This window comes from Sinocyclocheilus anshuiensis, unplaced genomic scaffold (genome assembly GCF_001515605.1).
Source record: "Sinocyclocheilus anshuiensis isolate Anshui unplaced genomic scaffold, SAMN03320099.WGS_v1.1 scaffold997, whole genome shotgun sequence".
Taxonomy (NCBI): domain Eukaryota; kingdom Metazoa; phylum Chordata; class Actinopteri; order Cypriniformes; family Cyprinidae; genus Sinocyclocheilus; species Sinocyclocheilus anshuiensis.
In genome coordinates, this window is record NW_015555715.1 from 2278782 (window position 1) to 2294921 (window position 16140).

At 38.7% G+C, this 16140-nt stretch overlaps 1 protein-coding gene across 1 annotated transcript in view; it reads right to left on the minus strand.

Moving 5' to 3' along the window:
• The window catches only part of LOC107672222 (multiple epidermal growth factor-like domains protein 11), a 151542-nt gene that overhangs the window by 2833 nt on the left and 132569 nt on the right, over positions 1-16140 (minus strand). The window contains exons 15-24 of the mRNA XM_016465313.1: positions 12738-12894; positions 12092-12216; positions 7907-8035; positions 7090-7218; positions 6306-6434; positions 5935-6063; positions 4073-4306; positions 3466-3584; positions 2420-2474; positions 397-456 (exon numbers count right to left, since the gene is read on the minus strand). Coding sequence (XP_016320799.1) covers positions 397-456; positions 2420-2474; positions 3466-3584; positions 4073-4306; positions 5935-6063; positions 6306-6434; positions 7090-7218; positions 7907-8035; positions 12092-12216; positions 12738-12894 — 1266 coding nt within the window. The remainder of the gene's footprint in view (positions 1-396; positions 457-2419; positions 2475-3465; positions 3585-4072; positions 4307-5934; positions 6064-6305; positions 6435-7089; positions 7219-7906; positions 8036-12091; positions 12217-12737; positions 12895-16140) is intronic.

A 16140-nucleotide genomic window follows, 5' to 3' on the forward strand; every position in this document is an offset into this window, starting at 1 on the left:
TAAGCTAAGATCTAATGTAGCTGAAGAAGAGATTGTGGAGAGAGAGTAAAAGATTTGCAGGATGTATTACTTATGTACATCATCCAGAAATATAGAGGAAGAGATAAAGTCGTGCTCTGTAGAATGAAGGCAATGATGACACAACAGACTATTTACAAATCAGTTACACAGTTGAAATGTAAAGTATTTGTGAATGAGGCAAATGCACATCCAGGTCAGTGTGATCACTTTATTGTTTCACTTCACTGACTTGGATAATCTTTGAAAGTCATTCTTAATTTACTGAGAGAACACAGTGGTCCTTGTGTAGGGACCAGATAAAAAACGGAAAAGGACCTCTTGTGTATAGTTTGGTATATTCTTATTACAAGAGCAAATGTCCATCATACTTATTACCTTTGGCCATTTGAGTGGTTTTGTTGTCCCTCAGTGTAAGTGTATCTCCTCTTGATACTCCTAACGAGGCACATGAACACACATTCTGAGTAATTCATGATTCAACAACAGTATAAATAGTCAATGATAAACATCAGTAATGGGAAATCTCCGCAGAAAAGTCATAATGATATAGTGATGGGAACAGATAAGCTGCACTATCAAATAGCATGTTGTAAAATATTAGCCTATAATATATGCAGTATATAGTCTCTTGTTAAATTAAATGTTAATATATATTTTTCAATATATTGATAGTAAATTTTCTAGCACAAATGCCAACATTTCCTCATGTTGTCTCCAACCAAAATTAGATTATACTTTATTAGTAGTATCCTACACTATGTGTCAGATTGGTGATTTATGACCTGATTTATGACCTGATTTATGACCCCCTGTCAGCGTTGATTGACAGGTTGTCATATGTCAAATGTGTACATGGTCAGATTTATGACCTGATTTATGGCTATACTTGACATTCATTTAATTATCTTATAGTGTATTTGTTCCTGTTTTCCTGCGAACACTCGCAGGCGTGTTTGACCTCTGAGAATAGTCTTCATCTAAAAACATTAAAAAACTTTCACAATAGTTTAGAAGAGAGGATTTTAGTATTAGGTATTTGTTCTACTTATTTAATCAGGTCATAAATCACCAATCTGACACATAGTGTAGGATACTACTACGTACTTTAAACACCTTTTTAGATGACAATTTACTGTTATTGAATGGATGGATTTTTAGGCTTAATGGTGAATCTAAAGCACCAACAAAATCAAACACATATAGGAAGGCAGGTAAGCAAGATAAAAAGAACAACACAGGAAGGCCTGCACATATACATATAAAAGCAAAGTCAGGCTCTTACGCAATACCCAACTTTGACACTCTAATGAGTATTCTGAGTTAACCTTTAACCGAATCACATCTCTAAATCACGTTTCTCAGCTGACTACCCAGAGATACTGACATGCCTTTAGGGTGACGTCAAGATCTATAAATGAAAATGCTCAAACAGAACACCCACCCCACACTGATAAAACCAGTGCAATATTAATTAGGATTGTCTCTGTACATAGTCTCCATGACAGCAGTAGAGTTACAGTGTACGCTCACTGTTCAGTTGGGATTTTCCTCTATAGAAATGTGATGTAGTTTAGTCTGTTAAAGAAAAGGACAGTTGGTACTTTCACTTGTTTTGACTTGAATCAAAATGGTTCTCATTCACTCATTTCACACAGATTCCTATAGTGAAGAATTCATCGAGAAGACAATGTCTTTGTAATCTTCATCAGAATGTAACAACGTTTGGCCCAGGCTTTGAAATAACTTTGCATTTATAAACAGGTTGTCATCTACAAGTTAACATTCGACACTGTGACTGGAAATCAGGAAAACTTCCTATAAAAAGATGAAATCACTGTCCCACTTTGAACTTGTGGTCATTGGCCCTATTTCACTTCCTCTATTGGCTTGCAACAGAACATGATTAAAATACCCACCCTCCAACCACAGTCACTGAGGCCTCGTATGCTCTGCTGAAGCCTTATCAGCAGACCTGCAGGTAGACATAATGGGGTGAGGTGGCTTGGGATGGGAAGCCAGAGAGGTAATGAACTCTCTCCCCCCTAGTCTGAGTGACCTTGGATAATATAGGCAAAGTCTGACCTTCCACCATGTGCATGTGCCACCTAAAGTAAGGGCTTATTAAAAACGCAGCAGGCGGAGGTCTTCCTCTAGTGCCAGAAGCGCCGTCTGGTGTTCTTTACAACCCCCAGGAATGAGTAAGTAGTTTAATTCTCTGGTGCTTCAATGGAAAACAAATGTCTTATTTGTTTTGCGGAATAGGCTGAGTGGAGAAAAGAATGATATATTTGATCCATTTCAAATTGCATGAGTACTTTTTTAGGCTTTGTCTGACGAGAATCAGATAGAAGATGGTTTAAATAGGAGGTGAGATAAGAAATGAAGTGAGGACACTGACCCAGGTCATTGAGATTGCAGTACGCTCTCCATTCTGAACTGTGCCCGTCTCCTTTCTAAAAGGGGAAAAAAAAGACACTCTGAAAGATCATTGCCCTGATAGCCTTGATGAAACAGTGTAATGCAAGGATTCTTGACCTTTTTTGGTCCACGACCCATTTTTTATGTTCTAATGTTCTTGCAATGTCACACGCCAATTGAATTGAGTCCGAATTAAGCTATAAAATTTATCTCACAAGCATGATTTCCTAACTAGAAAATGATATTTTTAAGAACAACACATTTTATAAGTAAATTTTATTGTTATTGACACTGTCGTAACTAACACATTGTTTGGTTAGCCTTTATTGGTACTAATCATGTCTAATGTACACTACTGTTTAAAGGTTTGTGTTCAGTTAGAATTTTTAATGTTTTTTAAAGTCTTTTATGCTCACCAAGTTTGCATTTATTTGATTAAAAAAACAATACAATTGTTAAATATTAATAATATTATAACAATCTGAAATAGCGGTTTTCAATTTGAATATATTTTAAAATGAAATTGCCATATGATGGCAAAACTGAATTTTCAGCAGCTATCATTCCAGTCTTCAGTTTTCTCATGATCCTTGAGAAATGATTCTATTATGATCATTCTAATATGATAATTTGGTGCTAAAGAAACATCTTTCATAATTATCAATGCTGAAAACAGATGTGCTTCTTAATAACTTGGTGGAAACTCTTTTTCGGAATTTTTTGAGGATTCTTTGATAAACAGAACAGCATTTATTTGAAACAGAAATATTTATAGCATTATAGCTATCTTTACTGTCACTTTTGATCAATTTAATTCATCCTTGTTGAAAAAAATAATTAATTTCTTAAAAAAGGGGTCATGTTGTAGCATGTTTTTATGTAATATTCTAAGCACAAGCAGCTACTATGGCCATAAAAGTGATGCTTGAAATTTTTTTTTTTTGAAAATAGTTTATCTGTCGAACCATCATGAAGTAGGATGTGAACCCCTGCTGTAATGCAAACGTGTCTACATCATGTCCTCACCTTAAGAGTGAGAGTGCCATCCAGGTTGTTTGTGATGGAGGATGAGATGTTGCACTGTGCCACAGTGTGGTAGCTGGGATTGGAGAAGCACTGGCCACCGCTGCTGCTCTGAGATGTTTCTAAAGGAGAGAGCAAGTCAGAAGTGTTCATAACTTCTACAAACCACAGTGTACAAGCTTATGAAACTCCTGTCTGATAATGCATAATGCATAACATCCTGTTCCTGCAATAACAGAGTAGAAGAGGGCAGTTTAATTGCCTGAAATTCATGATACTTAATGGAATTGGTCAAGCCATTTATAGCCACATCATCAAAACTAGCCCATGCAGCTGGCATAAAAAATGACAATGAATATGCGTATTTTCACATAATTAAAATATATGAATTGAATACTTAAGCGAAGGTTATCAGTATATGAAAAGTGTGGTAGCACTGTGATAACCATAATACAGTGCTGAAACTGTTGCTTTTACTTTCAGTTACTGAACAGACAAAAATGTCGCTACACACCGTTCAAAATACTTGTAAAAACATTCATGGAGAATCTGAAGTTGTTCATAGCAGCTTATTCAATATTTGATGATTAGTCTCAAAGGAGGTTCTCACCAGAGAGGGAGTAGTCAGTGTTGGTGACACGGAGGGCTGGGGTGTATGAGACACTGGGCATTTCCTGGCCTTTGTCTCTCTGTCTCTGCCTGAACCAAACAAACAAGCTGAGCATGGCCATGATGATCAGCAGCAGGAAGATGATGCCCATGACAGCACCTGCGGACTGGCGTTCTGAACCCAGAGAAGGACTGATCTTAGTGTAGGGGTTCAGCTCCTCCATCACTAGAGCCGCTGAGACACAAAATATGATTATGTTGAAATCAATGTGAAGTAGATCAGGTACTTAACTCCTTAATTTGTACAGGTACAATAGAATTATTATGCATGCTAATCTGTTGTTGCACATATGATGACAGACACAACAAAACTACAATAATCAAGACTCATGAAGAAAATGTGAGTGGTGCATCATGCAGTAGTCTGGGTGGTTGCCAGGGCATTACTATGCAGTTTCTAAGGGTCTGAGTAGTTGATAGTGTGTAGCTATGCAGCTCCTAGGGTCTTCTATGTGGTTGCTAAGGGTCTAAGTGGTTGTCACTGTGAAGTTTATGTGCTACTATGTGGTTGCTAAGGGTCTGACTGGTTGTTAATGTGTTGCTATGTAGTTGCTAAGGGTCTGAGTTGTTGTTAGTGTGCTGCTATTTGGTTGCTAATGGTCTGACTGGTTGTCACCGTGTTGCCATGTAGTTGCTAAGGGTCTGAGTGGTTGTTAGTGTGTCGCTGGGTAGTTGCTAAAGGTCTGAATATTTGTCAGTGTGTTGCTAAGGGTTTGAGCGGTTGTTAGTGCGCTACTATTTGAGTTGCTAAGGGTCTGCGTGGTTGTTAGTATGCTACTATTTGGGTTGCTAAGGGTGTGACTGGTTGTCAGCATGGCTATTTAGTTGCTAGGGGTTGCTATGAGTCTGCTTGGTTGTTAGTGTGATGCTATTTGGTTGCTAAGGGTTGCCAAAGGTCTGAGTGGTTGTTAGTGTGCTGCTGTTTAGTTGCTAGGGGTTGCCAAGGGTCTGATTGGTTGTTAGTGTGATGCTATTTGGTTGCTAAGGGTTGCTAAGTGTCTGAGTGGTTGTTAATGTGCTGCTATATAGTTGCTAAGGGTCTATATGGCTGTTAATGTGTTGCTTTGTTGTTGCTAAGGGTCTGAGTGGTTATTAATGTGTTGCTATGTAGTTTCTAAGGGTCTGAGCAGTTGTTTGGGTGTTGGTATTTAGTTGCTAGGGGTTGCTAAGAGTCTGAGTGATTGTTAGTGTGCTGCTATTTGGTTGCTAGGGGTTGCCAAGGGTCTGATTGGTTGTTAGTGTGCAGCTATTTGGTTGCTAAGAGTCTAAGTGGTTGCTAATGTGCTGCTATATAGTTGCCAAGGGTCTATATGGTTGTTAATGTGTTGCTTTGTAGTTGCTAAGGGTCTGAACAGTTATTAATGTATTGCTATGTAGTTGCTAAGGGTCTGAGCGGTCGTTTGGATGCTGGGATTTAGTTGCTTGGAGTTGTACGTTCTGTGTGATTTGTGAATGCCTTTTAGAATGTCCTGCGACAGGACCCCTCTTGCTTTGTAGTTTCTACAGTGTTCTATGTGGTTGCTAAAGGTCTGAGTGGTTGTTAGTGTGTTGCTGTGTGGTTGCTCAACATCTGAGTGGTTGTTAGTGTGTTTCTATGTAGTTGCTAAAGGTCTGCGTACTTATTAGTGTTACTAATTGGTTGCTCCAGTGTTCTAGGTGGTTGCTAGCGTCTTGCTATGTGGTTACTTAGAGGCCCAACTCTAAAATATATCAGGCTCTTTCGTTCAGTATAAACCTATGGGATTTTTCCATAGTTTTTTTTTCACCCCAGATGAAAAAGGACGTAAAGAAAGAGAGCGTTACCCTGGTCACAGCGGATTCCTTTGTATCCCGGGCTGCAGTAGCACGTTCCGGTCACGTAGTCGCAGGTGGCGTTGTTCATACATTCACACAGCTGCTGACAGCCATAGCCAAATGTCCCGGGAGGACACTCTGTATAAAAACACATATGCAAACACAATTAACCAAACATCCCAGGCCAACACCATGTAAAACAAACACTTAAACACACGTTGTAATCGACTGCCTGGGATGGTGGATGGGGAACACAGACACAGATCATCAGTCACCACCATCATCATCATCATCGGGGCTGCTAAACGTCTCTTTCGAATTGACATTCTCACAACTCCCTAACACAAGAACACAATTCTTAAAGAGGCTACAACACTCACTCTGTTCACAGTTGGTCCCAATAAAGCCAGTCCGACAGGCACACTGGCCAGTGATATGATCACAGTCAGCTCCATTTTGACAGCGGCACACCTCTGCACAGTCTCGCCCATAAAACCCTGAGGGACAGCCTGAAGGAAAGAGATACCCTTCTACATCACATTAACCTACAACACACAGTTGGTGTACGCTGATGACGCCAGCAACAGGAAACCCAGAGTGAAAGAGAAGCCGCAACATTCGAATTCGACAAATGACAAATTGAACTATATTAGCATGGCAGTTTTTCCCTTTTCACGACGGCCTCGTACACTAATAGCAATTAATAGACAAACACGCACAGTACATAAATACACAAACACGCAAAGACAGTCTGACCACCAAAGATAACAAGCCTACTGGAGCAAACATTGCACCAAAACACAAACTGATTTCATCACTCCTCAAGAAAGAGTTTATATCACTGCCATCATAAAAATTGACGTAATGAATGAAAGATGGATTCTGTTTTTTTTTGCAGGCGTGATGCTGATGGCTTTTGATTTCAGCCTTGAGTGACGTGAAAAAACGTGCATTTATTATTAAGGACCACTCAGTGGCATCATAACATCATGAGATTTCACAACTCCCTGGTGCAGTTCTGAAATACTGCCAACAGATGTCACTGTATCACTTTACGTTTATTATGTGTGTGTGTGGGAGAGTGTTTGCATGTGTATAATAGAGGCTTGTTTGTACATTTAATAACTGTGAATGTGTGTGTATTTGTGTGTGAGAGAGACTCACGCTGTGTGCAGTAGAGGCCGGTCCAGCCCAGGCTGCACCTGCACTCTCCGTCGTAGGCACTACATTGGGCTCCGTTGTGACAGTTACATGAGTTCAAGCAGTCAGGGCCCCACTGGCCTATGGGACAAACTGCGGAGCCAGAGACACCGTCAAATGAAGACTAACACACATGTGTATTGTGTTTTAATATAAAACAGGCGTCCAAACGCACATTTACAGGCCCCTGACTGACATAACATGTATACAAAATGATGCATTTGATGTAAAATTTGCATGTTTTGCAAATAAAATGTGGTACAGTCAAAATAAAGAGGAAATCACATTGAAATGAGGGCCATAGCTACAGTATAAATGTTTTAATTTAGTCAAGTTTAAGCTGAAAATGTCACTGTTTGGAATTAATAATTGAAATCTCCCAACCAATCCTCACCTCTTCACTTCACACAAACAGTGATAGATTAACAGTGTTAGAGGGGAGGGGGACGTGAGGGCGAGTGATAAATTCTCCGGGACATTGTTGCTCTCATCTCTATTTCATATTGCCGCTCTCTTGCACTGTGTAAATTATTGAGAGTGTGCTATCAAGTAATTTATTGAAGAAATTGTTGGTCTCCATCAGCCGTGCTTGTGGGGTATTTGGCAAAGAAAAATGGACATGGTCATGATTTACATGGCACTATGACATGAGACGTCCATGAAAGAAATGGGGCGAAAATGGATGGGAAAGAGTAGTAGGATAAAACACTAAAAGAGTGGGAGAAATAAAAGAAGGTGAAGCTGAAAACGTAAACAAAGAGAAGGACAAACTGGTTCGTACTCTGTGAACAGTCGTCTCCAGTCCAACCTGGGAAACATTGGCAAGAGCCATCAATGGGGTTGCAGGTGCCATTGTTTGTGCACACGCAGATCTCAGCACAGGCTTTCCCATATTTGCCACTCGGACACACTGACGGGACAAAAACAGACATAACACAGACAGAAAGCACAACATTTAATCCTGTGAGTCATTCTTTCAATGGTAATCACAGCATATCTGTAGGATGCTAACAATGAATACTCCTCCTAACACTGATCTTAGTTCACAGTAATGCTATTGTGTTTTCCAGTTAAATATTTGCATTCAAATTAAATATCCTTCTGAAACAGCTTTTGCTTTCAGTGAAATGAAGGTGAAGTGTGTCAGCAGCGGCACTGAACAATTTGTGATTGAAATGATGAAAAATAAAAATGATTATTTCCCAAACTCGACTACAGCCCCACCCAATTCTTTTGAAAAGACAAAATGCTCTTATTGTCACCAAGGCTGCATTTACTTGATTAAAAATACAGTACAAAACAGAAATATTGTGAAATATTGTTTCAACTTAAAATAACTGATTTCTATTTTAATATATTTCAAAATACATTTCACATATTTGATATATTTCATTCATTTATTCCTGTGAAAAGCAAAAAGCTTAATTTTCAGCAGTCAATGCTCCAGTCTTTAGTGTCACATGATCCTTCAGAAATCATTTGCTGATTTTGGTGTTTAAGAAACATTTCTTATTATCATCAATGTTGAAAATAGTTATGGGCTGCGTAATATTTTTGTGGAAACCAAGACTTTTGTGGAAACCTTTTTTCAGGATTCTTTGATGAATAAAAAGTGTGAAAGAACAGTATTTATTGAAAAACAGACATCTTATGTAATATTATAAATGTCTTTACTGTCACTTTTGATCAATTTAATGCATCCTTGCTGAATATCAAAGTATTAATTTCTTTTAAAAATAAAAAAATCCTACTGACCACATACTTTTGAACTGTTGATGCAGTGATATTTTTGACTTAAAATAATTTAGATGTTACCACATGAAGCAATGTAAGGGTTAATGTAGTTATAGTTTCTGAATTAAACTTTACTGTAACATCTTGCAATTCACCTTTAAAACTTTTCATAGATCATAATGTGTGACAGTAAGTTCTATGATAGTTCTGCATGAGTATTAACTGATGATAAACCAGAGTGACACATGCTGGAGTGATTGTAAGTCGTGTCTGTGCGCACTTCAAAGCTGAATCACCCTTCAAACATGTGCTTCTGTCACACTGTCCAATTATCCATCTTTGCCAACATCAAGAATAGGGTCGACTGATGTACTACGAAATTAAAAACAGAGCTTGTGTACATTTTTAATAAAATGAATATTTTACCATTCTCTGACACTTGCCTCAATTAGAAATTTCATGTTTTCCACCCCTCTCTCTTCTAGTTTCGGTGAGTTCACAGCAAGGTACATAAAATGAGATGCTTCCCCACTGTCTCCCTTGTGGAAGACAGCATAAACGTCCTCAGCTTCTCATGAGAGTTGAAATACGGCCACACAACAGAGTCAGATGTTCCAATCAGATGGTTCGTCCATTGAGGTGAAGCTGAAGCTAAATCTTTGTGCCACTGCCTTTTAATAATTATATTTCCACACTCTTCTCATTTTGTGGAAACTCTTTCAACTAACTCAAAGCTTCCTCTTATTAGCTAGTGGCCCCCTCATGTCACAGGCTCGGTTTCATTCCAGCTGTGACTAGCAGAAGTTCATTAGCTCATTCTGAGATGGGTGAACGTGGGCTCAAGACATCGGAGGACGCCGACATAGACCGAACTACAAAAAAGTAGGTATGTGGGCTAGCCACGATCCCCCCGAGGCCTGCCTTTCTTCCAGTAATTATGATCTGGACAAATTAAAACAAGCCTTCTCGAACCTTCTTCTTCTTCTGCTTTAACATATTAAATATTTATTCACGAGACAGCTCTGAAAGCAATGAAAGTGAATTCTATATATTCATGCTGCCTTTCCTTAATTCATGAAAAGACTGGTTAATTATTATGAGATGGTCTATCTATATTTAATCTGGACCTCTCAGTTGGGTGCTGTGGAGTGGAAAGTGAGTGTTAGGGTTTATTAGTTTGAGTTGAAAATCTCATTGACTTGAAACAACTCAGAATCCCATAACTATGTACAGTATAAGTGTATATAACAGTCAACATGGAGTCAATATTGACAGCGCTCCTTTTGGGCAGTGAGGAGCTTCATTTGAATAACTTTTAAAAAAGTGAAAATCACAGTAGAGAAACGATCCCTTAAAAAAAGTATATCAGGGATGCAGGGTTTATTCCGGTCAAAACCTGCTGGTAGAAAGTATGATATTTTCATTGCATCTTTCTCCATTAACAGCCATTCGAAAGTTGCCATGCTTTCTGACGAAATAAATTAGTTTTTCTAGCAACATATATGCAGATATGTCATTATATTACAGTAGATGTTTTGCCATCAGCCAGAGATGGCAGATTTCAAACTGTGCACTTCTCAGGGAGGGGGTTATCCATAAGAAGCACAGCTGAATGGGAATGATGAATGGGAATGTTAACGGATAGCTCTCTCCAGGTATTATAGACCTCCTAGATGTAAATCTTGAAGCATGAAGTATATTAGTGGAAATTAACAAATTATTGTCTCTACTGGTTTTCCACAGGAGCTCAACAAAAATGTAAAGCGGTGATATCGACCTGACTCTTCAGTGTTTGTCTCGCTCAGAAGAACGAGCTCAGCAATATTCAGATTTCCTCTGAAGGTTATTTGTCAGAGTGTCAGTGATAATGCCAATTATTTCAGTATGGCAGAGCCATAGAGTCAGCGTGGCGTTCTGCGGATGGGCATGCTGCCCGTTGCAGAGCGCGCACACGCACAGAATGACATAACATGCCATGCGGGTCGAATACAGCTCATTTTAGTGACAGGTAGGTTGAGAGGGGTAAACCGCTATTTATGTGCATAATTTATGTATATAATCTCCAACTGAACCGCAGTATCGTCATTACATGCCAATCAAAATACATGTCAACAATAAATGGCAGTGTCTATCCATTTATGCTTCCTAAAGAGTGCACAATCCAGCCGCATAATTTAATCTACATAACAGTCGATTCTGGTTCACTCTGGTTCATCAGCAGGGGAAGTAGCAACTAGAAAGAAAGAACTTTGATGTCATTACAGTTTGTGTGAATTGCTTCCAGAAGTGTTACCTGCTTATAAGGGTTTGAATCATGCATTTTTAAAATGTGAGGAAAAAAATCTTCTCAGCCAAAATTATCACTGGCCCAACCACAAAATGATAATAAATGATTTTATTATAAGCAATGCAATTTTACGCACATTTTTTAAATGTACCAAAGAATATTTTCTTTTAATAATGATAAATACTGATAAATAAACAATTATAAATATAATATTTTCAGTTTAGAAATGTCAGTTTTCTTAAAAACAAATACTAAAATTATTATTATTATTTTAAAAAGATAAATATTATACAGCTACAAGGAAACTCCACAACAGCTATGATTTATTAACACACTGTTGCTGCAAAACAATAACTAGTTTGTAACTTGACTTTTTACTGATGCTTCCAAGACTATCACTATAAGTCATTCTCACAGTCTCAACAAAACTTGTGCTAATCTATGTCAGCCAGTTAGACAATGTTACATTGTCTAAACAATGTCTACATACAGTTAGACAATGACATTGGTGACAAAGCAGAATTTGCAACAACATTGTTCAATACACAAAAAAGTTTTCAAGGCATAATAATTATTGACAGCAACATTTCCATCAGCTGGCCCAAAACATTTTCACATTGGCCCCTGAGAGTTGTGCAAAAAGCAAAAACGTTCACCAGAACTGCAAATTGTGTGTTAGCAACAAGAATGTGTCAACAGTTTTGCAGAAACGGCGTATTTCTGGCACATTATCATGAGAAATGGATGCCTTAGTGTATTGATTCAGTCATAGTGTGCTTCCAATTGAAAAATACTGTAATTATAGTAAAGGTACTTGGACAGTAATGTGACCATACTTCTCTCGTACCTCTCTCCAAGCAGAACTAGCCTCCAAGGATCTGTAGGGTCCGTGGGTGAGAAGGAGAGAAAAATAGAGAAAGAAAGCAGAAAAACAGAGCTACTTGCCTTGGTTGCAAAGCGAGCCGAAGAAGCCGGCCAGGCACTCACAGTGACCCATGACGTGGTGGCACGGCCCTGTGCTGTGCACACACTGTGGGCATGACTGGCTGCAGATAGATAGATAGATAGATTGAACGATAGATAGATAGATAGATTGAATGATAGATAGATATATAGATAGATAGATAGATTGAACGATAGATAGAATGATAGATAGATCGATACATAGAACGATAGATAGATAGATAGATAGATAGATAGATAGAAACCTTAACCTGAACATGTTTTTCTGATATTCACCTGTCTCCTGCCATATACAAACTTTTCTGTTGAGGGCACGGTGTGGTAAAGAGAAACAGTAAGAGCAAAACAGTGTCTTAAGAAGCAGACCCTTGAGAGGCCGAGTAAACACTTCTCTTCATGGAGAGGCTGATGAGAGCCCCACATGGACACTGCATCTCTACAGCGATCCAGGCCTGAAGTGATTAAGACGTGTGTGATTAAAGCTTTGCCCGCACATGTTCATGACTCTTCACTAAGTGCTTCCCTCTTCAACTGTCCCCACTCCAATCCCAGAGGGTCAACGTCTGGATGTAACAGTCGTGGTGACATTGTGTAAAGAGTGCCACTGGGAGGAGAAAGGAAGTTGACAGGAAGCTTACTTCTCTTGCAGGAAGTCCCGCGGTAGCCGGGAGCACACACGCAGGTCCCGTCTTCAGGAGAGCAGGAGCCTCCGTTCTGGCATGAGCAGGTCATGGAGCAGTTAGGCCCCCAGAAGCCTCGAGGGCAGATGCTGTCACAGTGGATGCCTGTTAAAACAAATGAGGGAAGTATCACTGCATGTTCTCAATGTGCTTCCATATTTACTATTATAGCAGAAAACTGAAGTGGGAATAGATGCAGGAAAGCGAAACCATCAAAAGCAAAATAAATCAGATGCTTGTTTGGAAAAGAGGCATGTGCGGTGGGGGATGCCTGAACCTTAAGGGCACTGCTTTTATAGTAAGCTAGTATCATATTTTCTATTGGGACAGTAGCAGGGTACCAAGCAGCCTTCTCTGAAAGCACAAGTCCTGGTTTCAAAAGCGTGGGGTGTGTGTAGGTTCAGGCATCTCTTGGCCGCAGCACTGGGCTGCTCTGTGCTGTGCTCTGTATGTATTTTTGATCAGACTGGGCCTCCCTGCCAGTGCAGAGTGTTGATTAACAGGGCCAAGTCCCTCGAGTGGTTGAGCCTCCTCTCCCATTCTCTTTCAGCTGGTTTGTGTGTAGAGATCTACTAGGGACATGCTAAAGTACACACACTCACACATACACAAATATATAAAGAAGAGACCTACTATATTGTTTTAAAGTGTTGTAATGTACTGTAATGTCATTAGCTGGTAATGCTGAGGTTACAACAAAAACAGGAAAACAACAAGGCACATGGACACAAATTCTCATAAACAAGCTTACCACAGAACCAGCACAGCAGACAAAGAGCTAAATATTTACTATAAAACAGATAATAATAATAATAATAATAATAACAGAAATAATAAAAAATACATATAACATGTAATATAATTAAATAATAGAACACACACAATATATGTGTGTGTATATGTAGATAGGTAGACACCTGTCTGAATATAAAAATAACCATAACAACCAATGACTTGAGTAATGAGCTGAAGTAATCAAAAACCAAATTTGTTTTGCCAGTAACAAAGGGAAGGTTTGCTGAATTTCACTTATGAAGAACCAATTACATTAGAGAAAAATTATATGAATCACGTCATCTTTGCCATGCACCTATGCTATATAAACTGTTGTATTCTTTTTGTCAGAGGGATTCTTTTTGATTGGTATAAGGTCCACTCGGCCGTGATTAAAGCATATTCAAAGGCATTGTCCGGAGTCTGTCTGGTTACTGCTGTGTAGCAGGTGTAGTGGAAAACTAGAGATCCAAGTGATAGTGTTCATAGGGGGCGAGACATCGTCAGGTGGCTGTAATTCTTAGCTGAATTGTCTCTGGCCTGGTTCCCCAGTGTGGTCAGAGCTATCGCGATTAGCGGTCAGAAAAGATAATTTTTGGTCTCGGGAGACACCCGGTTTAACTAAAGTCAGGTGCGTTGGGGAATTTCTACCACAGATAGATAGATTATATTAGATAGATTATTTTATATAGGGCTGTGACGATAACCGCATTACTGCAGTAATGAGAAGCTGACCGTGTTGAGGTCATCAATGCACTTTTAGTTTTTATTAGTTTTTTTTTTTTTTTGCTGGGGAAAGTTACAGGAGTGCATATGGTGTGCGATATGAACTATAAACACAATAATCACTGTTTATCATAATTTACTGTCGTCCGTCCTATGTTCAACGGCTTCAGGAGAAGAAAAAAAAACAGCTTCCTGCGCAAGGGAGAGGGACAGTCCATTAAACATATGGGGGATATAATTTGCGTGTGTGTCTGATTATTATTAATTAAATGCTAGGTTTCAGTACTTGTGATCTACAGACAATGTTCAATAAAATACACACAAACACAGGCATAAAAGACAAAACCATAACGTAAACCAGTGTTTCCCAACCGGGGTGCCGTCTGTCGAGAGCAGGGGTGCCGTGTAAAAAATCCTTTTTTAATATTTTTAAATTACTAAAATGTTCAAAAGAGCATCTATTATATAATATCCATTTCTGATGTCGCCAATAATTAGAGATGCACCGAAATTCCGGCTGCCGAAAATTAGTTCACCGCTCAGGATTCACTTTCACGTGATGTGACGCTCTGCGTATTAGCCCGCTCTATGCGTGTGTGCTCCGCTCAGTCGCTCCACTCGTATAGCGTTCATGCTCATCGGAACAGCAAAGTCCACTCAAAAACTGAGCTGACAGGAAACATCGATGTAGTACAGTATTGTTTCTGTCTGCAATAGCCCTACTGTGCTGTAACAAGGTGTGGTAAATGGGCAACTCTGGTAACGCTGCCCTCTCATTCATTGATCTGCTAACCGCTATGTTATGCTCGCGTGTTCTGATAATAATAGCTTTCTAGGACTAAACATTATTTGGATAATTGGCTAAAAAAAATCATAATTTTAAATATCTTAACCCAAATTGCAATACATATTTTTAAATAATATTAAAAATATCTGTATGACATTATATTCTGCAGTTCTTCCCTGTTGTACCGAATATCTATACTTTTCAAATTATCATATCGAAGTTAGAAATTCAAATATTGTGACAAAATTAATTTTGTAGGGTGCCACAAGTTTGTTAAAATTTCCAAAGGGTGCCGCGACTAAAAAAAGGTTGGGAAACACTGACGTAAACAGTTGGAGTTAGATTTTAATTGCAAGAACTTATAACGATACTTCTCTTATGTGGTATAGGCTATTATTTACAGTTGACGACATTATTCAAAAAATGGCCACGAATCTAGTGCCTAAGCCAAATATTGTTTCACCTATTTGGCCACATTTTGACTATATGCGCTACGAGCACTCCCTCGTAGCGGGGAGGGTGCGGTGTTTAGTGGCCCCCTCAAGCACCGACGGCCTTGGGCCCAGTAGTTGTACAACAGCTGAACACTTGTTCAGACTATAGCCTAGCCTGACCAAACGGCGCGATTTGTTGCCTCTTCACCACGGTAAGAAAAAAATCCCATAACGTCACAGCCCTAATTTTATATATGTATATATTTGTAATATGAATCTATTGATTGAACATCAGTGTGTGTGTGTGTGTGTGTGTATATATATATATATATATATATAAAATGCAAATCTCATTTTGAATATGAATTTCATTTGCAAATTTATTCAGGTAATTGTAGTGTCAAATCTCCACAGTTTTTAATCATTTTACTGCATACTTTAACAATGTCACAATTAATTTCTGTTCATGTAAGAATAGTATCTCATCAGGGGCTTAGTGAAGGTTAAATTGGCAGGAGAATTGTTTATTATTTATGATTATTAATATTACTAACTGTACACACACACACATACATATATATATATATATATATATATATATATATTGAAGACTGGTGTCGCTGCTGCCAT